Source organism: Chaetomium strumarium (genome assembly GCF_033439665.1).
Source record: "Chaetomium strumarium strain CBS 333.67 chromosome Unknown B0T15scaffold_1, whole genome shotgun sequence".
In the NCBI taxonomy this organism is placed as follows: Eukaryota; Fungi; Ascomycota; class Sordariomycetes; order Sordariales; family Chaetomiaceae; genus Chaetomium; species Chaetomium strumarium.
The window spans coordinates 5,519,082-5,542,404 of record NW_026944429.1 but is presented as its reverse complement, the minus strand read 5'-3'; the positions used below and the strand labels follow the sequence as shown (position 1 = coordinate 5,542,404).

General features: G+C 56.8%; 9 protein-coding genes across 9 annotated transcripts; 4 read left to right on the top strand and 5 right to left on the bottom strand.

Annotated features, from left to right (window-relative positions):
- Positions 1-311: 311 nt before the first annotated feature.
- Positions 312-734, bottom strand: B0T15DRAFT_489687 (Cyanovirin-N; the record flags this gene model as incomplete). Its single annotated transcript, XM_062866619.1, has 2 exons — positions 312-523; positions 602-734. 2 exons carry the CDS (start codon positions 732-734, stop codon positions 312-314), a joined length of 345 nt encoding a protein of 114 aa, XP_062726835.1.
- A 1,004-nt stretch (positions 735-1,738) lies between these two features.
- Positions 1,739-3,366, bottom strand: B0T15DRAFT_60120 (uncharacterized protein). Its single transcript, XM_062871115.1, has 4 exons — positions 2,871-3,366; positions 2,663-2,801; positions 2,345-2,594; positions 1,739-2,255 (listed from the first exon to the last, which is right to left on the bottom strand). The coding sequence occupies exons 1-4, from the start codon at positions 3,013-3,015 to the stop codon at positions 1,983-1,985; spliced, it is 807 nt and encodes a 268-aa protein (XP_062726834.1). The 5' UTR covers positions 3,016-3,366; the 3' UTR covers positions 1,739-1,982.
- Positions 3,367-3,457: 91 nt separating this feature from the next.
- B0T15DRAFT_520268 (uncharacterized protein) lies at positions 3,458-5,923 on the top strand. Its single transcript, XM_062868487.1, has 3 exons — positions 3,458-3,875; positions 3,982-4,815; positions 4,876-5,923. The coding sequence occupies exons 1-3, from the start codon at positions 3,816-3,818 to the stop codon at positions 5,740-5,742; spliced, it is 1,761 nt and encodes a 586-aa protein (XP_062726833.1). The 5' UTR covers positions 3,458-3,815; the 3' UTR covers positions 5,743-5,923.
- A 620-nt stretch (positions 5,924-6,543) lies between these two features.
- On the top strand, positions 6,544-7,042 carry B0T15DRAFT_489684 (uncharacterized protein; the record flags this gene model as incomplete). The annotated part of the gene is made up of 3 exons (XM_062866618.1): positions 6,544-6,616; positions 6,707-6,818; positions 6,889-7,042. 3 exons carry the CDS (start codon positions 6,544-6,546, stop codon positions 7,040-7,042), a joined length of 339 nt encoding a protein of 112 aa, XP_062726832.1.
- A 666-nt stretch (positions 7,043-7,708) lies between these two features.
- Positions 7,709-8,282, top strand: B0T15DRAFT_548204 (uncharacterized protein; the record flags this gene model as incomplete). The annotated part of the gene is made up of 1 exon (XM_062870191.1): positions 7,709-8,282. The coding sequence occupies one exon, from the start codon at positions 7,709-7,711 to the stop codon at positions 8,081-8,083; it is 375 nt and encodes a 124-aa protein (XP_062726831.1). The 3' UTR covers positions 8,084-8,282.
- A 147-nt stretch (positions 8,283-8,429) lies between these two features.
- B0T15DRAFT_507647 (uncharacterized protein) lies at positions 8,430-12,483 on the bottom strand (the record flags this gene model as incomplete). Its single annotated transcript, XM_062867659.1, has 5 exons — positions 8,430-8,828; positions 8,925-10,800; positions 11,317-11,939; positions 12,011-12,246; positions 12,366-12,483. 5 exons carry the CDS (start codon positions 12,481-12,483, stop codon positions 8,430-8,432), a joined length of 3,252 nt encoding a protein of 1,083 aa, XP_062726830.1.
- A 2,364-nt stretch (positions 12,484-14,847) lies between these two features.
- On the top strand, positions 14,848-16,176 carry B0T15DRAFT_387632 (uncharacterized protein; the record flags this gene model as incomplete). The annotated part of the gene is made up of 3 exons (XM_062864397.1): positions 14,848-14,878; positions 14,935-16,033; positions 16,098-16,176. 3 exons carry the CDS (start codon positions 14,848-14,850, stop codon positions 16,174-16,176), a joined length of 1,209 nt encoding a protein of 402 aa, XP_062726829.1.
- Positions 16,177-17,760: 1,584 nt separating this feature from the next.
- On the bottom strand, positions 17,761-19,086 carry B0T15DRAFT_60001 (uncharacterized protein). Its single transcript, XM_062871114.1, has 2 exons — positions 18,309-19,086; positions 17,761-18,239 (listed from the first exon to the last, which is right to left on the bottom strand). Exons 1-2 carry the CDS (start codon positions 18,881-18,883, stop codon positions 17,810-17,812), a joined length of 1,005 nt encoding a protein of 334 aa, XP_062726828.1. The 5' UTR covers positions 18,884-19,086; the 3' UTR covers positions 17,761-17,809.
- A 3,246-nt stretch (positions 19,087-22,332) lies between these two features.
- On the bottom strand, positions 22,333-23,319 carry B0T15DRAFT_571490 (uncharacterized protein). Its single transcript, XM_062870860.1, has 2 exons — positions 22,864-23,319; positions 22,333-22,786 (listed from the first exon to the last, which is right to left on the bottom strand). Exons 1-2 carry the CDS (start codon positions 23,237-23,239, stop codon positions 22,392-22,394), a joined length of 771 nt encoding a protein of 256 aa, XP_062726827.1. The 5' UTR covers positions 23,240-23,319; the 3' UTR covers positions 22,333-22,391.
- Between the last annotated feature and the right edge of the window lie 4 nt (positions 23,320-23,323).

Genomic DNA, 23,323 nt, shown 5'->3' with positions numbered 1-23,323 from the left:
ATGGAATTCATCGGGGGTCTTGTCGTAGCAAGAACGCTCCGTTGACCCTGGTGGCAGATGCCCGAAACTTGTTGCAGGGTAGAACAACGCCCCAGAATAATACCGGCAACGACCAACCACTTGGTTCAGCGACATACATCGGTGATTGCTAAACTTTGTGGATAAGGCCCTGATATTGGCCATGATTGGGCGGGCCATTCTGATCATCAAACGCTGGACATGGTACTGCGATGTGTTCTGACCGTCGACAGCCCTCCGATAAAAATAGGCTTCACACTATATCCCTCGGGTTAGTAATACCATTCCTCCGCTTACCTGGATGCTAGTATAATCCACTTACCGAACTGGAAGTTGCCATCAATGTTGCCAATGCGCTCGCCCAGGTTCAGGTCCCTCCACTGCACATTGCCGTCGAGGTCCTTGAGACCGGCGCGAAGGACGGGGACTGAGTCGCCACCTTCGATCGCAAAGGTGATGCCCTCGGCGCTCTCGGAGAAGTTCACACCGCCCCACTCGAAACAGCCTGTGTGAAAAGAAGTTATAAGCGGGCTGATCACGGTGTCGGGGCAGCGGTACCAGCCTGGGCTAATCAGTAACGCACCGTTATCGTTCCCAATGTAGTGGTTGAGGTCCAACTCGGCATCAACCAGGTCCCCATTTTCGTTCCTAAGACGGGCCCGAAGCATGTGGCCGTCGTCAAGACGGATATCCTCAGCTGAAGCGTGGAAAGACATTGTGAATTGGTGACGTTGGAGACTGGAAAACGACGGCGAGGGAGAGTTTGCGCCACTGGAGGGGAAGACTACTCGTGGATGATGAGGGACTCGGAGCTTAAGGTGGCATGAGAACGAGGCCCGAAGTATTTAAGCTGCGAATACACAACCGCAATGGTCCCGCCTAGTGGGCCTGCCATGCCACAAGGTGCCATATGCCGCACAGCCGAAACGAATCAACAGGACAGGAGGCCTCAGGAGGCCTCAGGGAACCCCGCTCGTCGCGGCTTGGCCAGCGCACATATTGTAGACGTGGCATAACGAGGAGGAGGTTACGTGGAGAGTTCTTTATGATCACTCGTCGTTCAGCATAGATGTGGGGAGCATGTGACAAGGGGGTCACATCATGATGTTGGGATAGAAAGGGTGGAGCGGGAAGGAGTGACCAAGAATGTTTCAAGTTGGGTTTCTTTGTGCAAACAGAACACAACCTAAGGTGCCTGCCTACCTGGTAGTAGTAATTGAAGCAGTTAATAGCAGGTCGCTGTTTCCTGGGGCTGCCTGGTCCGAAACCTGGTGTCTCAGACTCTCATAAAGTACGGTGATACTCAAAAGAGGACGAGGAGCTTTGTGTAGTGGCAGAATAGGTCCAAACTGACAGTCCCTTGTGCCCCAACCGAAGGCCAAATCAGCAAATCATAAGCAGACCATTTACTTTACCTGGCAAGAAAACAGAAACGGCCCTTTCCATCGCAATCGCGTTGCCGTCTCTACGGGGTTATTCGAGTGATATACTGTTGGTTCAGACAACTGACCTTCCCAGGGAAGTGTGGCTGTGCGTAACGCACCACTTGGAGGTAATAGTACTGCAGGCCTGTTATACTGTAGTACAGCAGCACGCAATTTGCTCTGCAGGAGTGATCACTGATGAGTGTGCGGCAATTACCTGGCAAATATCAATAAGACCGCGAGTCCGAATACCAGTAGTAATTAAAGGAGACATGAGTGCTTGGCCGCTAAATGGAGGATTAATCAAGGTAAGGTAACATGTACAAATCAACCCGCTAAGTCTATTCCACTACTACCTAGTACTAGTACTTTTTGAACGATAATGATCCGTCAACAATGCTTCTAAACCAAGAAGTCCAAGCAGCACTCGCCGCACTCGGTCAGTGAGAACGGACGTCATATACTACGCGGTGCGATCGCCTGAACCCAAATGTACAGCTCGGCTCACAAGCTCGAAACAAAGACCTGCGGTAATAATGCCTAGCTCATGTCGCGCGACTCGAGCTTTATCCTCTCCTCGATGAGCTCCTCTTGCTTGTTCGTGCGCAAATGGTAGATGGAGAGAAATATGTAGATTGACAGGACGATGTACTCAGGCAGAAGGGCCATCAGTCCGAATGCGGTAGCCGATCCAAACAGCGGGCTCCAGTCCGAGGTGAGGATGTTGGTCCCTGAAGCCACGACGACGCCAATGATGCCGTATGCCGCGCGGACGCAGAGCGGGACGGCTGCCACCAGGGCCCATCTGACATACTGCGAGTGGGTGTTATGATTAGCATTTTCCGACAAAAGCTCCCCATCAAAGATCTGGTGGAAAAATCCGGGTTTTGCCTGCAACTTACGGTTCTGTGGGCTGGTGTGATCTGGCTCAGATTCAGAAACAGTCTGATGAAGGAAGCAATAAGGACCACGAGCGCGAGGGCAAATATGGTATAAGCGGCCCTTGACAGTTTCGACTGGGCGTCGGCGTGCTCGGGCTGTCCGGCGTAGCCACCGGCGGTGCCGAGGAAGCCGGCTGCCACCAGGACCCCGATTTTGATCAGGCGAAGGAGGATGTTCAGTCTCCGGTTGTCCGCAAAGTGGTGCTCTAGTCTAATTTGCGCGCGTGTGTCTGGTTAGAATTGGGACCCGAAGAGAGAAGGATCAACGTGTCTGCCTACACCAGGCGAGCGTAGCCCAAATAGGCCAGGATGAGCGGGATGAGGCCGAGGTTAAGGAGGATGATGGTCGCGATGATCAAGCCGCGGTTTCTCTGGTTTTGTTGCTCGATAATGGTCACGATACCACCAACCAACCGAACTGAACGGCGCAAATGTGTCAGCCATAGCTCACGTTAGACTATGCCCGCCTCCTGTTTCGGCAACTTACCGGTTGAGAATACTGCTGGGGGATACCATGCGGTGCGAGGCCGGTATCTCCAATTCCGGGCCAGAAGATACAGGGCGAGGGGCACCATGGGAACGTAGAGGACGACCTGCGCGATGGCAGCCGCCGTGTGGGGGTTGACGACCATTGCTGGGGCCTAGGGAGTAGGCAAGTGGAGGAAGTGTGTATACGTCTTCGTAGTACTGCTTTGCTGCTTTGCTCTGGACTTTGAAGGTGAACTTGAACTGAAACTAAGAGCTGAACTCGCAAGCAAAACGGTTGATGAGGATAGATCATACAGACTCGGAGCCAAGGGCCGATGGCAGCAGGAGAAGAAACCATCTTATATCCATATTTCATCCAGTCTGTTTTACCTGTGTCCTGTCTTCCGGCCTACCCAGATCCCCGTACTCAAGTGAGGTGCCAGCCCCTGGATCAAAGGAATCACTCAGATTGGCTACAGTTGAGCTGCTCGGCTTCAGTATTGAGCAACCGACAGGGCGCAGCCACGACAGCACGATTGGTCTCGAACTTTATTTCGCGGATTAGGAACTAAAGCGGTATAGCGCCAAGCCGTCAGACCGCAGCTTCTTGAAACGGCGCAGGCATTCCACAACCACGCACGCGGGAATAGGGCGGGAAACTTGGGCTGATTCAAATCTCTATCGCATTCACCTATCTACGAGACGCGCACAACACGAGCCTCGAGGTAACGTAACGCAACTACCACCTGCTGTCAGCCTGGCGGCCTCATCTTGAGAGCAAAGCCAATGCCCTTATTAGAATACTTATTCAGCACGTCGTTTCCCCATCGTGCACAGCCCAGCTACAACATCCGGAAGTTAAAAGTTGAAAGCTAAATTCAGAGTCCACGCTGCGATCGTTAGACTTCTCTGATCCGGTACGGAGTACTGAGGTGGAGGGTACTCAGTGCTACCTCACAGGAAAATGGTGGGCGTTCCCGGGCGGTCCAAGGCGTGTCACACGTGCAGGTCGAGAAAGATCAGGGTACGTACATGTTGTGCATCCGCCGAATGCGACCGCATTAGGCACGGTCTCTCTCGGCATCTTCTAACATCGGCACGCGGGAAAGGGGCTAACACGGGACGAATAGTGCGACGGCGATCTCCCGAGCTGTCGGAACTGCGTAAAGTCCCGCCGCGTATGCACCGGTTACCAGCGCAAGCATGCCTTCATTCTGTCCAGGGACATGCCGGGCGACCCTTCATCCCAGCTCCCCTCGCTGGACGAGTCTGACTCCGGCAAGGTCATGGTCTCCCGGTGGAGGGCCACAGACCAGGGTAGCAAGCCGCACGTCGCCTTCTCCTCCGCGTCCTCCTCTGCCTCTTCTTCCGTCTCCGCGTCGTCATCATCGGGCGCGGTCCGCAGAGCAGGGAGCAAGACCCCCCTCGCCCAGGCTCGAACCTGTCCCCCTCTCCCGCCCGAGATGTCCGTCCGCAACGTCTTCCGTGATCGCATCTTCGCCTTGTTCGCTGAGCACAACCTATCCGCTACCGATGCCTCGCTCGAGTCTGCTAGTGATGCCGTGTGGCAGTCTTTCGGCCAGCGCAGCGACTGGTTGGTGCGCATACTCAACCTGCCCGAGCTGACACCGAGCCTCGAGGACTCGCTGCTGGCCGCCTGCATGGCGATTCTGGGTCGCCGAATGAACCGCCCAGCCCTTACGCGGGAAAGCCAGCGGCTCTATGCCAAGGGCCTGTCGGCCATGCGCCGCGAAGTCAACCGCAAGTCGACCCCGGCCAACGAGCAGAGCCTCGCTGCCTGCCTGACCCTGATGCTGTACGAGATCTCCGAGTGCCCCGGCGACTCGCCGAACGGGTACATGGTGCACTACCGGGGCGCGATGGAGCTGATGCGCATCCGGGGCCCCGCCGCTCACCAGTCCGGACTCGCCCACAGCGTCTTCCAGCTCCTGCGGCTGCACAGCGTAAGTAAACGACCGAGTCACCTTTGTGACTACGGAAGCTGATGTCCATGGATCACACAGGTCTTTCAGAATATCATCTGGAACAGCACGAACTTCCTCACCCAGCCCGACTGGCGCGACGTGCCCTGGGACCCGCGCCCAGAGAGCAAAGCACCGTTTGACCTTCTCCTAGACATCCTGCTTGGCCTCCAAGACCTATCTCTACGGCGCCAGGCGCTAGAGCGAAGGTTGAAGGCCAAGGAGGACCTCCGGCGCACCCTCCTAGACGGCCTCGAGTGCGTCCGTGAAGGTCAGAGGACAGAGGCTGTGCTCGAGGCCTGGTATGACCGCTTCAAGGCTCTGGCACCCGGCGCGCTGTACCACCCCGAGTTGTCGCAAATGGACAGCGTGGTCGACAGTCCAGAGACGGGCAAGCTATTCCCCGTCGTCTTCCGCTTCCCCAACTTCCTTGTCGGCCAGACCATGATGTACTACTGGATCGCTCTGATGAGCGTGCAAGCCCACTGGTGCTTCACGTACGCCACACTGGCGCAGCTTTCACGGGAGCTCGATTCCGTGGGTCGGGGCAACCTCGTGTGCACCTGCGCGGGTGTGTTGGAGCCCGTCGTGACGTGCTTGCGGCACTTCGCCATGCGTCTGCTGCCGCCACTTGGGCACCGAGAGGAGTGGCCCACGGGGCCGGCATATCATGTCTGTCAAAGCATCGAGTACTTCCTCCTCCGCCACGTGCGGCCGATTGGCCCAGCGAGCGCGATCCCCGGCTTGTTGCTGGTCAAGGGGTACTGGTTGTTCGCGCCGGGCGACATGAGTCGGGAGATTACGTGGGTCAACGAGATGTTGTGCCGCGTACGCGCTGGTGGCGGAAGCATAGCAGGGCCTCTGGTGCGCCTGAGGATGGATGGAGGGGGACTGACTATTGTCGACTAGGTAACTGTACTAGTAGTGCGATGGCCACACAATCCCGGTACTCACCGTCGCTCTTCCTCGCTGAAATTAGTTTGTCGCAAGCGAGGTTCAGTTACTTACCCAGAGAGGTCGGCCGCGAACTCCGGGCCCCCCTCGGTTGCCCAGACCTTAATGCGATACCAAGTGTAATTTTGCTCAGCCGTGTGACCTAAAATAGAAGAATTCCCCAAAGCACCTAAGATAGTACCGTAGGTAAGGTGGTAGGTACTAGTGAGGTCAACTAATAGTATTCCCCGCGAGCTGCGCATCCCGATCCTTGAGTAGACCGATTTTGTCACCCCAAGGAGAAAGGTGACATGGAGCAGGCAGGACCGCGGATACGTGGTGTATAATCGCGTATGCTTCGAGGATGACAGCTCCCAGTTCTTCAACTGCTGGCTCGACGAGTGGGCACCCCCTAACGGCTGCTTTTGCCGCCGTCGACACGCCGCCTTTTCGCTTGTATGCAAGTGCTGGGCCTTGTCGGGGCCCCAGCCTGTTTCTCATCTGCCGTACCCTACACGCGGATGCCCAGTACGTCTTCCTTTCCAGCAATCGTTTCATCATCCCACGACTTCCATGCATTCCCGCCGTGGGCGGTACCCTTGTTTTCGGAGTGGGACGAAGAAGAGCCCTTCCCAAAATACCCCTATGCATGCAATATGCTCGCCGCCTCCCAATTTCTACGACACGTTGTGCCTACTCGCTCGCTTTGCCATCTCCGGTACCTCGAGTTGGTCTTTCCTCCTTACCAACCTTGTAGCTGGCCCGGGACCGATCACCATGCGGTACAGGACTGGTGGGAAACGGTCAGCTGGCTCCGAGGCAAGATCAATCCCGCCGGGCTCACCCTACGGTTGGTCGTAGCAGAGATGCCCGATGATTCGTTGCCCCCTTACTATCACGTCGAAAACGATAGCAGCCTCGTACTACGGTACCATATCAGATGCCCAAGGCGAAGTGATAATGGAGGCGTATATGGATCTCTTGCAGCCTCTCAAACAGCTGGCCAACGATGGCCTTGCTAAGTTCTACGCCAACCTCGCCTACTCATGGCTGTACACTGAGGAAGGGGCAAGGCACTTACAGGAGGAGGCAGAGGCGGACTACGACTACGAGGACGACTAGTGTTTACTGGGATTTGGAGGAGAAGATGGCCCTGAAAGAACGCGCCGAAGGTTATGTCATGGGCGACCGTTACGAAAGCCTCAGAGCAGACGATACAGAGGAGCCGGAGCTCGGAAATTGGGACAATATGTTCTACCGTGGCTTCTTCGCCTAATGGCGGCTACTACCAGAGTTCGCACGAAAAGCAACGCGACGAGATATGTATGGTACGTTGAGTTTGGTCATATACGGCAGGCACGGGAGCCTTTTGTTGGCATATACCCAACGGGTCCACTTCTTTCGATTCTTGGATATTAGTATGGATATGGCTTGCAGTGTTTGTAAGACCAAGTACCGGTCTGCTCTGTTTGCAGATTATTCGATTGACATGCCTTCTGCCATCTTGACCATAGGCTGTCGCATGCGAAGATCGCAGGGAAACGCAACGAAGTACCATTGTTTATCAATTATCAGGCCACGCCTGAGACTGACCACATCGCCGATCTTGAGACGCCATTCATTGCGCGATCATACGCGTAGCTGCCCTTATCTGTTGCACGGATCGCAAACTCTCTTACCGCTTGAGTGACTGCTTTCCGGGATAATCAGTCAAGTCCACCAACCTCCACTCCACCACTGCCTTGCATGACGTATGTGACGTCAAGAGTACGTCTTACAGATCACTCTCCTATCTCATCACTCCTTATTTACTATTGCTTTTTCCTCTTCTCACGATTCTCAACAACGCCTCGCAATCATATTTTCACAAGATACTAAAGGGCCTAAGAGCACTGACACAACACCGTATTTCAAATAATCACATTACACTCAACACTCAAAAATGTCCAACAACCCTTTCGCAAACAAGCAGGACAGCCAAAAGCAGCAGCCCCACGCGGCCGAGGCAGCCGGCGCAGCAGGCGGGTTGGCGTCGGGCATCACGGGCGGCGTGGCGGACGCGGCCAAGGGCGTCACGTCGACGCTGGGCAACACGGCGGCGGGGGTGACCAACACGGCGGGCGGGATCGTGGGCGCTGCGACCCGCGGGGTCGGCGACACGGTCACCGCGGCCACGGGCGAGACCGGCAAACCCGTGGGCGATGCCGTGACGAACATCGGAGCGGGCGTGCAGGGTGCCGCGCGCGAGACGGCGGAGGGGGTGCAGAAGGCCGGGCAGTGGGCGCCTTCTTCTGAGGGTGGTCAGAAGAAGTCTTGATTTTCGATTTTTTTTTCTTCTTGTTTCCTTAAGGGTGTGGCCAAAGTCGTGGGCTCATAGGTGCATGGAACGATCATGCTGAGGTTGGTATGATCCAGGGGAATGGCTGGTAAGGAGAAAATAGGAGACGTTGAAGGAAGGAAGGGTTGTACGCTAGGTTTAGGTTGTATTGAGTTCTCGTAATGAACCCATCCTCATATTCGTTCTATGCTTCTTTCAGCTTGTTTATCATTGTCTTCATGCGTGGGCGATTTCAACAAACGCCGACCAATGCCTCAAATGTGCTCACCTGTCTGCGGCCCGAATGCAGCCAATTTAACCAACCGCGCCCTCTGCATATAATTTTTCACCACCCAAACTTCTCAACCGCAACCCTTGCCTCACTCCCCCGCGCAATCTCATCCGCCACGACGTTCCTCACAGCCCGGTTCAGCCCGTCCGGCCCGGACACCACAACGCCCACCTCCCGCCCCTCGGCTGCCGCATCGCCAATCCATCCGCTCACCAATCCCCTGACGTCGGGCCTCCCCGCCTCCGCCGTCGGCTCCGGGATGACCAGCTCCAGCCCGCGCTCCACTAACTCCTGAAGCGGGAACCCGGCCACCCACTCCCGATGCTCGCGCGAGTGCGTCACCCAGAGCAGGTGGACTTTCCTCTTCCTTGTTCTTGTTTTTCTTCTTGTCTCATCTCCGAAACCCCCTGACGAAAAGAGCTTCCCATCATCATCTCTAGCGCACTGGTCCTCCTCCGGCGACGTAAAACCACCATCATCATCACAATCACAATCACAATCCGAAGAACAAGAACAAGAACAAGAACAAGAAGAAGAAGGAAATGGAACATGGTCCTGAACAAGCAGCGCCCAAGCAAGCGGGAACACCACCGCGATCCCGCTTCCCCCCGCGACCAGCACCGCGCAGCCGCTCGCGCGCAGCATGCTCAGCGCGCCATGCTGGGCCGCGGGGGAGCCATAGGGCCCGTCGAGGCGGACGGGGAGGCGGTAGATATCGTGGCTGATGCAGTGGTCGAGCAGATCGCGGGTGAAGCCGCTGTGGGCGCGGATGAGGAGGGTTAGCCAGGCGTGTGGCGCTCTTCTTCTTCTTTCTCTTCTTCTTCTTGTCGTTGTTGTTCTTGTTATTCCTCCTCCGGGCCGAGAAGTGCAATTGGAGGGTGTGGAATGGCGGCCCGGCGCGGCAGAGGCGATGGTGAACGGGTGCGCTTGCAGGGCGTGGGTCGATCCGAGCGACGGGACGGTGAGGAAGACGTGGTCGGTTGGGTGCCAGCCGTGGAGGATGGATTGGTTGCGGGGGAGAAGAGATGACGGGGCCCACCGCCGCCACCACCACGACAAGCAACACCGTCGCCGTGGGTGTTCTTGTTGTTCTTGTTGCTGTTGTGATGTTGTTGTGTCCAAGGAAGAAGGAGGAGGAGGGATATCCCAGTTTGCGGACAGCGTGTAGGTGTCCTTGTCGAGGATGACGAGGTCGGCTGCCGCGATGACGGCGCGCTTGAGGCACAGCCGCCACACGAGGCGGTCGGCGAGGAAGATGGCCAGCGACAGGGCGATGTAGGGCTGGGCGGTGTAGAAGTGGAACCAGAGGAAGGCCAGCGCGGCGGCCTGGAGGACGACGTGCGTCGCCAGGAAGAGCTCGTACCAGCGCTGCCGGACGCTGGCGAGCGACGTGACGTACAGCAGCTCGTAGGCCGCCAGCGCGCCGATGCCGCACAGGATGAGCGGGTGCGTGAAGTAGGCGCGCGCCGTCCGCGACGCCAGCAGCCACTCCGGCGAGAGCACAAACTGCCAGAGCAGCATGCCCGCCAGATGCACCGCCGCCTCGAAGCACATCAGCTCGCCCACGCGCCGGTGGAAGATGTTGAGCGCCTCGTACGAGTAGCCCGTCAGTCGGCGGAGCGGCTGGTTCTTGGCGCCCAGGAGATACAGCAGCGGCAGGTTGACGATGAAGACGAGTCCGGCCCGGTCGGCAAAGATGAAGAAGTAGTCGCGCCGCAGCGGGAGCCGGAAGAAGTGGAAGAAGACGTTGAGCCCCAGCCAGGCGAGGATGAAGAGCGACGTTCCGTTGGACGGAAGCGTGCGATGGACGACGGGCAGAGGCGCCGGTTGCCGCGTAAGCCAGGAGCGTATCGCCATGCTGTTGAAGGCGCTACTGCTCTTGCTACTGCTACTGCTCTTGCTCTTCCTGTGGCTCGCCGTTGCTTGGTTCCTCGCCAGCAACGGAGCCCGCTCTAGATCGAGATCCTCCACGACGCTGGTAACTTTTGCAGGAGTGCCCGACAAGGCCGCCGCTGGCTGAGAAGAGATTCCGTCATCGATCTCAGGCCCTGAGCATTGTCGTAGCTGCTGCCACTTCTCCCTGTCCCTCCTCGACTCGCGCCAGTGCCAGACCGTCACCATCAGAAGCACCAGAAGCATGGCGAGGTTGTAGCAAGCGACAATGGCGCGGGCCTCGTATATGCTTTCGATAAGCTGCCGGATGTATTCCACCTTCTCCGGGTCCTTCATCCAGTCGTTGTCGCCCTCGCCGAGCGCTACCGGCGTCCCTGCCGGGCCTGGGCAAAGGGCTCGCACAAAGGCGGGTAGCGCATCCCGGAGTGCGCCCTGCGCCCGGGAGCATGCTTGTGTCCCGTCCATGGCCAAACGGAGGGATGGGAATGGCAACGGCGGGAGATCGAACGAGGCGATGTTGTGGGATGCCCGGCTGCCTCGAGATCGGGGGTCGGTCCAGTCAGGAATCTTATCTGATCATCTGATAAAATCCCGACAGCGGAGACGACGCTGGGGGCGTCTCGGGCTTGGCGTCTGTCAATGGTGCGAACCGAGGCCCACCGGGCATGGGGGCGAGAAACAAAGAGCCTGTGGGGGAGGGAACGAGAATTCGAATTTCGAAATGGGGTCAACAAGCACCTTCAAAGTCGGATCAACACAGACGATATCATGAAAAGCATGTCTACATGTATTGTAGAATACTTAGACAGTCGGTTACTCAGTCCTGGGTCAACCCATCCAAGGACCTGCAACGTCCCGACCGAATATCCTGATATTTCTCAGTCCGGCTGGCCTGCAAACAGACTGAGACAGGCCTTTTCCCTCTCACCAAGCTCCCATACTATGTCCGCCCTGCCAATCACCCATCGCCCCTTGACCCATCAGTCCGAGACCGGTGTCACACATAGCTTGACTTGACGCGCCCATATGACTGCTGTCACCACCATACCACCCAAGCATGTCCGCCGCGTTGTACCCGCACCCCGTGAATGGGATGTCAGGCTGTTGCCCCTGCGAATAGCACCAGGAATAGTCAGTGGCCATGCTCGCCGTCTCTTCCGGAAGGGCCGCAGATCCGGAATCAAAGCCGTAGGCGGGCCATTGGCAAGTGGCAGAATTCGCTGTAGTCCAGTTGCCAGATCTGGGATTTGAATCATCCACTGTCTGCAGACTCGGTTGTGACGAGGCCCCGACTTCTGGCGAGAACCACCCGTCGGCTCCGGCTGTGTGAGATGACTGGAAGACAAAATTATCTAGGTCTGTCTCGGCAAACGTCATCCAGTCTTCTGACGCGAACTCGGGCTCGGGGGTAGTGCACGCCGTGGTCGATGGTGTTGTCGGCACGCTTAGGTACGGACTTGAACTCGGCGTCGATGTCCAGGAAGAGTGAGTGCTGTGCCTTGAATCTGCACGGCGCAGCGAAGATGCCCGGGACAGGCCACCCTCCTGCTTGCGCCGCAGGATGTTGTATCTGTTCTTTGCCGAGAGCGGCGTCCGGTTGGGGAAATGTTGGTGCACGATCTCGCTCCAGTTCCGGCCGTTTTGGGAAACGAGGTGTACGAGTCTCACGTCCTGTCGGTAGAATAATATCGTCAGCCACGAACCGGCGGCGGGGGCTTCTTCCTTCTTCCTCGGATACTTACATCGTCCGCCGTCCAGGGGCTCTTATCAATGCGTGGATCCAGGCAGTCGTACCACCGCTTCCAGCACTGGTCGCCATTGCGGGTGCCCACAACCTCTGCGATCCTGCTCCAGCGTCCGCCATAAAGCTTGACGGCTTCGCGCAGCCGGTCGTCTTCCTCTTCCGTCCAGGTGCCCTTGCGGATGGTGTTTGCGATTGCGTAGTGCCAACGCTTGCGGCAGTCCTTGTTGTTCCGTCCTGGCAGATGAGATGCGACTCTGTGCCAGCTGAGTGTGCCCTGTTTTGGAGTCTCTACTGGCTGTTAGTCATCCCGATGAAAAAGGGACCCATCCGACCATGCGAACGTGGTGACATACCCTTTGCTACCGCCTCGGACAGAAGCCGGTCCTCTTCCGGAGTCCAGGCCTGCCGGACCTTTGGCCCGCGACACGGAGACTCTTCTGGTAGATGTTTGCTTGTTCTTGATGACGCCATCGTGGGAGGTCTGAGATGCTGAGCACTGCTGTATCGGTGTGGTGTATTCGCAGACAGCTACTAGTAGTATGGTGATGGAAGCCCCTGGGTTATGTAAACAATACACAGAGCGGACGAGTTGGGAGGCAGACACTTATAAGTTGTAAGACCCCTCGAGACCTAGAGGGTGCGTACCTGTTTTCAAGTCACACGCCATCATACCATGAAGCGATCGTGGAAAAAACCCCCCCCCCCCCTGCTCTGTAGCGGAGCCACATGTCGGGGACCGGAGCACGAACCAGCAGCCTCCTTCCCGCCCGTCGCCGATCATTCTGGCCGGCGTCCTCCTCCTTTCAGCCCTACGACTCGGGATGGCGCATGGAGTGGGCTCAAGTCAGAACGTAACGTGACAACCGTCAGGGCTCTGACCGTTCTGTATGCACAACCGTGCCCCCCGGTTCCAGTCCACTGGAGTCGCCGGCAGAATTGAACTACGACCTGGTCCCTGTTGATTGGCTTCTATCTCCCTGTCGGCATCATGCTTAAAGTTTATTGCGGCGGAGCATGCGCCGTCCGTACTGATTGGCCAAGATCCTTCTTCGACCGCCATTTCGGCTGAGGGCATGCAGACTGATACGACAGGACGCTTATTTTCCTGGACCGCAACCGAGAGGGCTGAGGCGCTGCAGGCTTGGCGGGACCGTCGGGGTTCCGCGATGAAGAGGAGGGCGGGGTTGAGCGGCAGCAAGTGGTACCGGCGACCTAGGCTGGATCCGATCGCTCAGGCTGTCGGTGCCCCAGCGGCGCCTTAGCGACAGCGCTTCCCCGGATCTCAACCTCCTCAAGGGCAAGCGCCGGAGAGAGACCGAAAACGTGGATTGGAAAATTTCCCGAACGGGCAAGCTGACCCCGAGCTCCCGAACCCATCTGGTCCCATCACCCGGACATCTCACATCGGCCCATCGGGCCTGTCGATAGACGGGGGCGGCGACGCCGAGGTTGGCCTCTCGTCACCTTAGGCCGGCTTATTCGCCAGCCACTTGAAGTTGCAGGCGGGTCTGAGATGAGGTCTTATTAGCGACTCTTGGGTATGCCGTCATGATTTCGACTTTCGAACTAAAGTCGTAGCTTGGGAGGCCCAGGCCACCGATGATGCCATCGTTATCGCTCATATTGTTAGTGTCACCGCTCAACCAAAGGATCTCCTCGACTCCCTCACGGTCGATCCCGAGAGTGCATCGCCATGGCCATCCGGGACACATCAGTAGTTCTCTGCAGTGACACCTTGGCGCTTTTGAGTTTGAGTAGTAGGAGTGTAGTACAATCGCGCTGGGTAGCACCCGACGCTACATGATGAAGGGTCCTGCAAATTTGCAATGAAACGCCGAAAGGCTGAGGGGATTGTACCTAGCTCGACGAGAATGTCGTCGCCCCACAAAATAGACTCGGATCTCGGACAGCATGAACGTTGCGGGAAAAAAAAGGCGAAAATGCAGCGGTGGTGAAGACCGTGAAGACCCTAGGATTCTGGAAGCTGCGGGTTGGGTAGCACTCAAACCCATCTAGCTGCATCGAAACAACACGTTAAGGTACATATGCAGCCAGCCGACAAAAGCTCATTTGCTCCTTCCGTGACCGACAGTGATGTGGCAGCGTGGCTTTGCTCCTCCATTCCCCCAAACGGGCTGTGCCGGTTCGAAACTAGACCGCTTCCTCACTTAGAACCACCTTGAATTCCGACTTTTGATAGTGCTTGATTTTGATCATGTATTGTACCACCAAGGTTACCTACCTATGTCTCATCACGACCGATGCGTGGTGAAGATATCAGTCGAACTCCAAGATTACCAGGGACAGTGAGACAGCAACGCTCGCGAGAATAATCGCCGATTATGTGGAGGAATAGCGGAGCTCTACTAGCGCGCGGGTAAGGTGAATCGTATGATGGAGTTGGGCTAGTCTGCGACAGAAGGAGCCCAGTACTACTGTGGTATGCCGATGACGGCTGGTGGCCTCAAAATCAGTGGAGTGCCTTTCGCCGGCGGAATTGAGCGAATGGGTTATAAGGTTCCTAACACGTTCTGAGCACGTTCTATCAGAATGTGGATTCTACAGTATCAATGTATACACTACCTATCACGTGAGTACTATGTATTGCTCTTCGTGAGTTTACTGTAGGTGATGTTACATTCTAGCAAGTCGATCAGTGCCCGCTTGTTGACGTCATACATTTGCCTACTTGGAGCTGTTCTAGATAGGATAGTATGAACACAACTTCTTCTGTTCCTCTATACTACTAGTAGTGATGTGAAAAGCCTTTTCGCTAAAACTTGACATACCACTGTTTAAGTGCCTTTGTATCTTTAACTCTCAGCGCTTTGAGCCATGGCTTCTGCGATCGTAGTTGGTGCCACGGGTAAATTGACACCACCTCTCAACCGTGTAGTGAATTTCAACTGACTTTGATGCCAGGTATTCTCGGACGGGAAATAGTCAAGCAGCTGTCCCAAAGCCCGCAGAAGTGGAAGACTGTTTATGCACTCTCCCGCAGCAAAAAGGATGACTACGCTCCCAACGTGGTACACAGCCACATCGACCTCCTCAGCTCAGCGGACCAGATGGCCAAAGACCTGAAGGGGTTTGAAGCCGAGTACATCTTCTTTGCTGCATACCTGCAGAAGGACACGGAGGAGGACAACTGGAAGGTGAACGGCGACATGCTGGACAACTTCCTCTGCGCGCTCGAACTCAGCTCGGCCATCAACAAGACCAAGCGCATCCTGCTCGTGACCGGCTGCAAGCAGTACGGCGTGCACCTGGGCCAGCCCAAGAACCCGATGCTAGAGACGGACCCCTGGCTCCGCGACAATCCGCCGTTCCCGCCCAACTTCTACTACCGCCAGCAGGACATCCTCCGGGACTTCTGCGAGAAGAAGGGCATCGGCTGGACGGTCACCTACCCGAACGACGTCATCGGCTTCGCCAATGGCAACTTCATGAACCTGGCGTCTGGCCTGGGCCTCTACGCGGCCGTGTGCAAGGAGCTCGGGCAGCAGGACCTGGCCTTCCCCGGATCCGAGGTGTTCTACACCAAGTTCGATAGCTTCACGTCCTCCACGCTGCACGCCCAGTTCTGTGAGTGGGCCGCGACGGAGCCCAAGGCGGCGAACCAAGCGTTCAATGTGGTCAACGGCGACGTGCAGAGCTGGCAGGACATGTGGCCGCGCCTGGCGAGGCGGTTCGGCATGTGCGTGAAGAAGGATCAGTTCGAGGGGCGGACGGGCCTGGAGAACAGGACGGAGCTGCTGGAGACGCCGCCGCTGAGTGTCATGGCGGACGAGGTCGGGCTGCAGGGCCGGATCCGGGGCAGTGTGCTGGAGCAGCGGGTGAGTTTGGCCAAGTGGAGCCAGCAAGATGAAGTCAAGAAGGCGTGGGAGCGCCTGGCGGAGAGGGAGCATCTGCAGAAGGATGCGTTCGAGAAGGCGACGTGGGCGTTCGTGGATTTCGTTTTGGGGCGGAGTTTCGATCTGGTGATCAGCATGAGCAAGGCCAGAGAGGCAGGGTGGACCGGGTAAGTGAGACAAATTTGCCGTGGCGTTGAGGGCGTGTCGTGTCAGGAGCTGACCTTGATTCAGATACCAAGACAGCTGGAAATCGCTCTCGGACGTATTTGGCGAACTGGAGGCGGCGAATGTGCTGCCCAAGACACACTGAATAGGTTCCACAAGTCTTGGCTGCTTCGCCGAATGACGCATCGGACTTCATCTGTACAGTACATACCGAGTCCTTCTACGTCCCTTGTTGTGTAAGCAGCGATCCAGTGGCAATCATGAAGTCAGCCGAGGTAGCTTGCTGGTAGTACGCCTGCCTCTCTTCAGCGCAAGAACGCGCACAGCGGCATTATCCGTCCCGCCTTCTCCATGTGCCGTATGATGGCGGGAAAGCCTTGAAATCCGATATGTCGTCACACCTTCCGAGTGTCCTGAAGTCTCGGCAGTCCCGTCCTACTCCCTCCTACACACACGCAACGTTCCCACGGCCACCCAGCAACCAACATGACCTTCGACTTGAATCGAGAGTTACCTCCCCACACGATACCCATCAGCTACCTACCACGGCTTCCCTTGAGTAGCGGGTTAGTCAACTTCACCTTCGCCCGCGCGGCGTCCACCAAAACGATGCCTTCTGTCCCTGGTAATGGTTCAACCACCTCACCGACCAAAGAGACCCGCCCGGTTTTACCTCCTATTTTGATTCTCAACCACGCGCCACCATAACATCGCCACCCTCGGCGCCGCCGCACCATTCTCTCCGGAGCGCCAAATCGTCAAAGCCACGGTCCTCAAGCTCTTCCATCCCAGCACGGGACCCTTTGCACACCTAAACAATCACCTCCGAGCATGGAAACATCACCAACCCCCCACCGTAATCTCCCATGACCGAACACAAAGCATATTAGCTCTCCAAAGACCTCGACGACGAGCTCCTCACTCTCTCTGGGAATTCCTTACCTCCCCCGCCGCTGCCAAACAGAGCACAGCTCCGCCACGATAGGCGTTAGGCTAGGAGCGGGAGCCGGTTAGCCGAGGAAGGGTGCCTGTCGATGGGGGATTTCCATCCCCAAGGCTATGCTCGTTTCTCCTTCCGCTCCTTCTTCCTCCTCTCCTCTAGTGATTGGGTGGGGGGGGGGGGGGGGGATAGACTGGGAGTTTGCCACCACCGGGCGTGAATGGGGAAATGGCGCTGTTTCCTGCATCGATACCAAGTGTTGATGTTGTCGTTGCCAGGGCAAGCAAGCGGAACTCGGAGCCGTGAGAGAGGCGTCTCGAGAGGTTTGTTCGGGAGCTGTGCAGAGCGTATGCAGAAAGGTCAGACCTGACGCGGAGGGTAAAGGAGGCGGCGATGAGCTGGGAGGCTTGCAAGCAGACGAGTCGGCGTTGGCGATCTTCAGGTCCCCATGGATCTTGTTTGGGAGGGAGACGATTAATCAGGCCGTGGAGCGGAGGTGGGGCCATGTCTCGGCGGTGTCGGTTGAAGGAGATGGCGGGAGCAGGGGCTTGGTACTTGGAGAGGGCGGGCGACAGTATCGAGGGGATGGCGGAGGACTGGAAGTGGGGGGGAGGAGCTGATGAAGGACAAGAGCATGGTGATGCATCGACTGTTTGGTATAGCAAATCAGTAGTACTAAACTCCGACCCCCTAAAAATCCTGAATAATAGAGTTCCTGCCATAACCTCATTACATATGTAATATTAGCAAATAGGTAGTAGGTACTGTCAAAAGTCGTACGCACGGGGGGTATCTCGTGTGTCTAAATCCATGAAACGCCAGCAGCATGCCGTGGCCTTCATTGCAAAATGGCAAGGCACCAATCCTTCGCCGCGTCATGACCCGTCTTCAGGTTCTTCTTCATATAACAACGGTGCTTGTCCCCGTCATCCCCTTCCATGTAGCCCCACGCACAGGCGGTGCACTGGTCGAACGAGGCACAGCTGTTCATGCAGTCCGCCATGCTGCCCGTCCAAATTTGGGCCAAGTCAGTGGCGCCGCTGCCGCTAAAGTCGATTCCGCAGAGCCGCAAGAACCTCTTGGTAGAGCCCGGGACGTGGTAGATCGTGTCGTTTAACGATGGGCAATCCGAGTTGTAGGTGGGGCGAGCGCCCGCGGCCGAGCTGGTCGTGGTTTGTAGAGCATTCTCAGTGCCGGCGAGGGTTGGGGATGGAGGGGGTTCCGTTGGTGTCGGACTCGACCCTATTGCTGACGCCGGAAACGAGCTGCTGTGGCCAAGGTTAAGAGAACGTCTCGAAAAAGAAATAGCACGAACCCTGCTTCAGAAGATGACGGACCTTGTTGATGGCCCTTCCAGAGGCTCCGCAGAAGCAGTCGATCTCCCTTTCGTCAAGCCAACGCCCAGGCCGACACCAACGCCGACGAGCATCAAAATCCCAACGGCAATGATGGCCCACAGCATCCTCTTCTTGGCGGTCGGGGACATCTCATTGCTGTCCGCGAGGCTAACCTCGCGCTGCCCCGGCGTTCCGAGATTGAAGCCACGCTCGCTCCCGATCGTACCTCCCCCGACTGTCGAGGCCTCGGCTACCGGGGCGGCCCCGCCCGCTCCATAACCCTTCTCGTGGCCCTCATATTCGGGCGGTGTCGGTGTGCCCTCGCGGTAGAAGGTGAACCCCTCCTCCACATTAGCGTCGTTGTCCCGGTCGTCCCAGAATACGGCGGGCTGCGTAGCCGGGGCTGTGGCACCCGAAGAGCCCTCGCGCCGCGCTGTCGGCTGGTGAATCTTGTGGCTCGCCTGCGGTTCCCCCTCGGCGAAGCGCACTCGATGTTGGGCGAGTTCGTTGCTGCTGGCGTCGTTGTTTCTGGGGGACAGATGGGACTGGGATCCCCTGGGCAGCGATGGGTCCATGGTTCGCTTCAGAGCCGGGGGTCCATCTCGCTGGCGATTCAGCCCTGGGTGCCCCGTTCCGCTTCGTGCCCGCGTCTGCTCAGTCGAAAGTCTGGAGTTTGCGGCGGCGGGGGGTGTTGGGTGCTGACCAGATGCGCCGGCGCGCAAGTTACACTAAGGAGAAGCGTGAGGGAAGCAAAGGAGAAGAAACTGTCGGCCAGCGGCACGACAGTACCGGTACGTTAGCCTTGTGCCAACTGCCAAGGCAACATCGCCTTTCCAGAACGGGACCCCAGATCCTGGTCGCGTAATTTCGCGAGATTGCATCGCTCGTTGCGGCCATCGTGGGCTCAGGTGGGGGTTGTTGCGTCCTGTCCTAATCGGGCATCCATTGAGCACCAGAGGAAAAGGTAGTGACGTCGCGTTTGTTATTCTAGTGTAGACCGCAGCCGATAAGCAGCTGAAGACAAGACGATGCACGGAACACGCCGTGTTATTTCATTCACCTGCTGACAGTGATTCTTGCACAGCACTGTGATTTTGGCCATGGAGTAGGTGGTGGGGGTCACGGTCTCACTCCAAAGTCCAAACTGGGATTCCCGTCGGGGGGCGGCCTGGGCCTGGGCCTGCCAAGGCCCAAAGGTGCACTTTCCCAACCCAGGGGAAGCCCGGCACTTGATTCGCCGCCATGGAACCTTACAGCTGCCTCCTTGGGCTGCTAGTCCCATAATAATCCATTGCAACCCCGACATAGGGCTCTACCCTAATAAACAGTACCTCCGGTCCATTGTCCCCAACCTCCGTGTGGCCGATGTGGTTCACAACAGCGATATCGGAGACTACTTATCAAACATACATACCAAGGTTCCGGAGTGGAAGTTCCTGGAGACTGGAGTCAGTGCGGGATATGTCCCAACCGGCCCAGTGTAACTGTGCTAGGGACGGATATCGGGGCTCAATCTCACATCCATAGATGCAACCAATGGTTTGGTTATCCGTACGCGGGAAAAGCAACTCTATACTCCTGATGTGACCGGCACTGGACCAGCGATTCAGTGCATCCCCAATACACGAGCCGGGCCATCAGTCAACCTACCTTAGGTAAGGTAGGTAGGGCTCGCACCAACTAACTCAGACTAGCTGCCGTGAAGCCACTGACTGACTATACAGAATAATACTTACCGTCTGTCTGTTCCAACTTCCGTCCCTATGATTCTGCATCGTAGGCTCGTAGCTGCTTGCAGCCGGGTGCGCTCGCTCCAAAACTGAACTTTGGGTTTTCATACACTATGAAGTTATGAACCGCTCCCCAGGACGGCACTGCCGACAACCTGTATCACATGTCCATAGTGCGGGCTGAGAGTGTGGCCGAATGAGGCTTGATTACGGGTAACGCAGCATAAGGCCCAGCCGGTTGGGCTCTCAAACCTCGCGGTCAGGGGCACCAGTCAGGGGCGCCAAGTGGCTCAACCGGACATGCGTGTGAGACAGCGAGTCCCAGCATCGCACTCCCATCGGATGTACTTACCTAGTAGTCTATAATGGAAGTTGCGCCCTCCCCCACCCCATTCTGGCAACGCCTTGGCAACGCCTTCCTGTCTTTTATATACCGTCCAATGATCAACAGTGGCAAACTAGGCTGAGACTCGCCGAATCACCTCACACATCCCTATCACACAGAAAGAATAAAGTCACACTCAGCTTTACGCCATCCATACTATAACAGCAGTATGTACTCAACAAAAGCTGCTTCGCAGTCGGCCAGCAAGTCTACTTCCACCAAGAACAAGGGTAAGGGCGGAGGCAAGAAAGGGAAAGGAGACAAGAAAGACAAGAAGGACAAGAGGGACAAGGGAAAGGGCAAGGACTCTGGCAAGTCCCCGTCCAGGGATCGAGATCGTGAGCCAGGGTGGTATCCGTGCATGTGTATCTGCCGTTGCCCGGAGTTTGTTTCCAGACGGCACGTGAGGTGCAGTAAGTGCGAGAATGGCATACACAGGAGGTATGTGGAACCCCCCAGTTCTACTCACGGGACCCATATGAATGTTGAGGTCACTAATAAGAAGAATAGTTGTTGACAGTCCCACGTTCTCATCAACCTGTGACGCACGGAAGCTATGGATTTGCATGGACTTCAGGACATATCAGGGGGTAACAGTTGGCATTTGTGCTTCTCTGCCTGGAACTGCATGAGCTCCATGTCCGCCGGAGGTACCAGCAAGCCTCGCAGTTCAAGTCCTAGTCAGCTAGACTCAGTCCCGCGGCATGGAGGTCCGCATCAGTGCTGCTTAGCGGACCATCACGGCATCACCGCGTCCGGGCCTGGTGGTGAGGACCACGCCGATCCTTCCGCTCACTCCCATGTTCTTCCGTGGCTTCTATGGCACCTGGGGACCGACGACTAAGCGAACGACGACTAAGCGGAGTGCTGCTGGGGCACACAGACCGGCTCGGCGCCATGAGTTCGGAATACATTTCTAAAGTTTTAGGCACGGAACCTTTTCTTTTCACAGACCGAGGTCGCTTTTGAAACCCATTTCCACTCTCACCGACTACGGTTCTCAACCGCAGCCATACTTGCGACCCTCCGCTTCTAGTTCCGGTACCGTCTCACATCAACAGCAACCAGCTTTTCCGTCGCTCTCTTTGAAAATACCATGACCACTATGGAAGCTCCGACTGTCAGTATGTCTGAGGAAAAGCTCCCGCAGGCAGACAAGGGCAACATGCCCAAGGACGTCAATCATGAAGTCAACGAGAAGAAAGGGAAGAAGGTGCAGTTTCCCGAAGGAAAGTCTCTCTGCATGTGTATGTGCAGATGCGAGAGGATGGCAAAGGGCCCGTACTCGATTTGCTCGCGCTGCGCCCGCGGCAAACATGGCCCAACCAGGTATGTACATACAGCCCTGACCAGTGCAAGGCCGCATTGCTGACATTGCCTTTAGGAAGCTGCCGCGCTGGCTGAGCTGGTTCGGACTCTAGTTCGTCCCTGGGTTCCTCCGTCGCAGCACTCAGACTCAAGACTGCGACTTTCTTTCCAGAAGGTAACATATTTCCATTCTCCATCCGCCATCGAAGTGTCGTTGCTCGCTGACACTGGGCTTTTTGATTACCTAGGGCATGCCACCGACCAGCTGCGGCCCGGATACCATCGACGACTCTTTTCTTTCTTTCACCTCAAGCCCTGGACTTCTAAGGGGTAATTCGCGATGCTGGGGAGGCGGTGGGACGATTATCAATGATTTCAGTGTGCTTTACAAGGGCACTGCTTGCGTCTCCGCTCTCGGCAGACCGACGCGCTTCTCGGACTTCTCATAGTCTCTCTCTCTCTCTCGATTAGAAAATCAAACGGCTGGCGGTGACAGCCTCGGTATTGAGGAAACACAGATTACTCTTACGAATGTGGCTTTTGCTTTTGCTTTTGCGCTCTGGATGGTCCGCGCGACTTCACGGTTGGTTGGGATGTGATGCATCGTGTACGTGCCATCGTGTGGCAAAGCCTTGCATGACATTACCAAACTCTGCTCTCTCAAGTATGCTCCCCTCTCCAGTACATGACAGTGCTCGAGAACATGTAGTCTACGTCAGGGAAAGCATACTTGGCATATCCGGCCTCCATCTTAGCAAACGCCGCCAAGGTAGTACATCCAGTGCCTTCGCTGCCCGCGTCGTGCTTGACGACCATCTCCCACTGTTCCAGCGGAACGCCAACGTATATGCCCGGAAGCGTGGCCGCCAGGGCCCGGTTGTAGATCTCAAGCTCCAGGTGAATGCCAAACAGCAGCGTCTTCTCGTCCACAAGCGCGAAGGCGTCCGGGCTCTCTAGGACCTCGAGTCCGAGACGGGCGCAGAACGCCTTGTCTACCTCGGTGAACCGCGGCTCCTGCACCACACACCGGATGTCCTGGTGGCCACTCCGAGATCCTGCCTCATCGTCAGCAACTTCAGTTTTACGGCCGTGGTATCATAAGGGACAGGGGGGGGTATAAGGGTAGACCAACTCAAGTAGTCGATAATAGCGCAGAAGGCGGCCGTCTGCATGTGAGCGGTCCGTCTGGCTTTGGAGCTACCGTTGCTTGGCTCGTAAGGGCCGGGCCCTAAGCAGACGGCAGTGGTGATGACGACTGGAGGGTTCGTACTGTTCGAAGCGTCGTCGAGAACCCCTCGCACGTGCTGCCACCACTCTGCCATCTCGCCGTCTTGGCTCACCGTCTGGTGATATCGCCACAGGTCGTCGATGGAGAGCTCCGGGGTTGGGTTTGGCCGGATGCCGTCGGGGAGCACGGAATCTGCGAGACCGTCCGCCGGGGAGGGGATGTGTCGTAACCGGCCGCCCTTCCGCCGGACTTGATTCCACTCGCCCTCCTGCTTCGCCATCGACGGCCACTGTGTGTGATAGCTGGGGCTGCTGAGGTTACAGTGGGGTGGATAAAGCTAAACAAAGTTGAAAAAAAAAAAAAA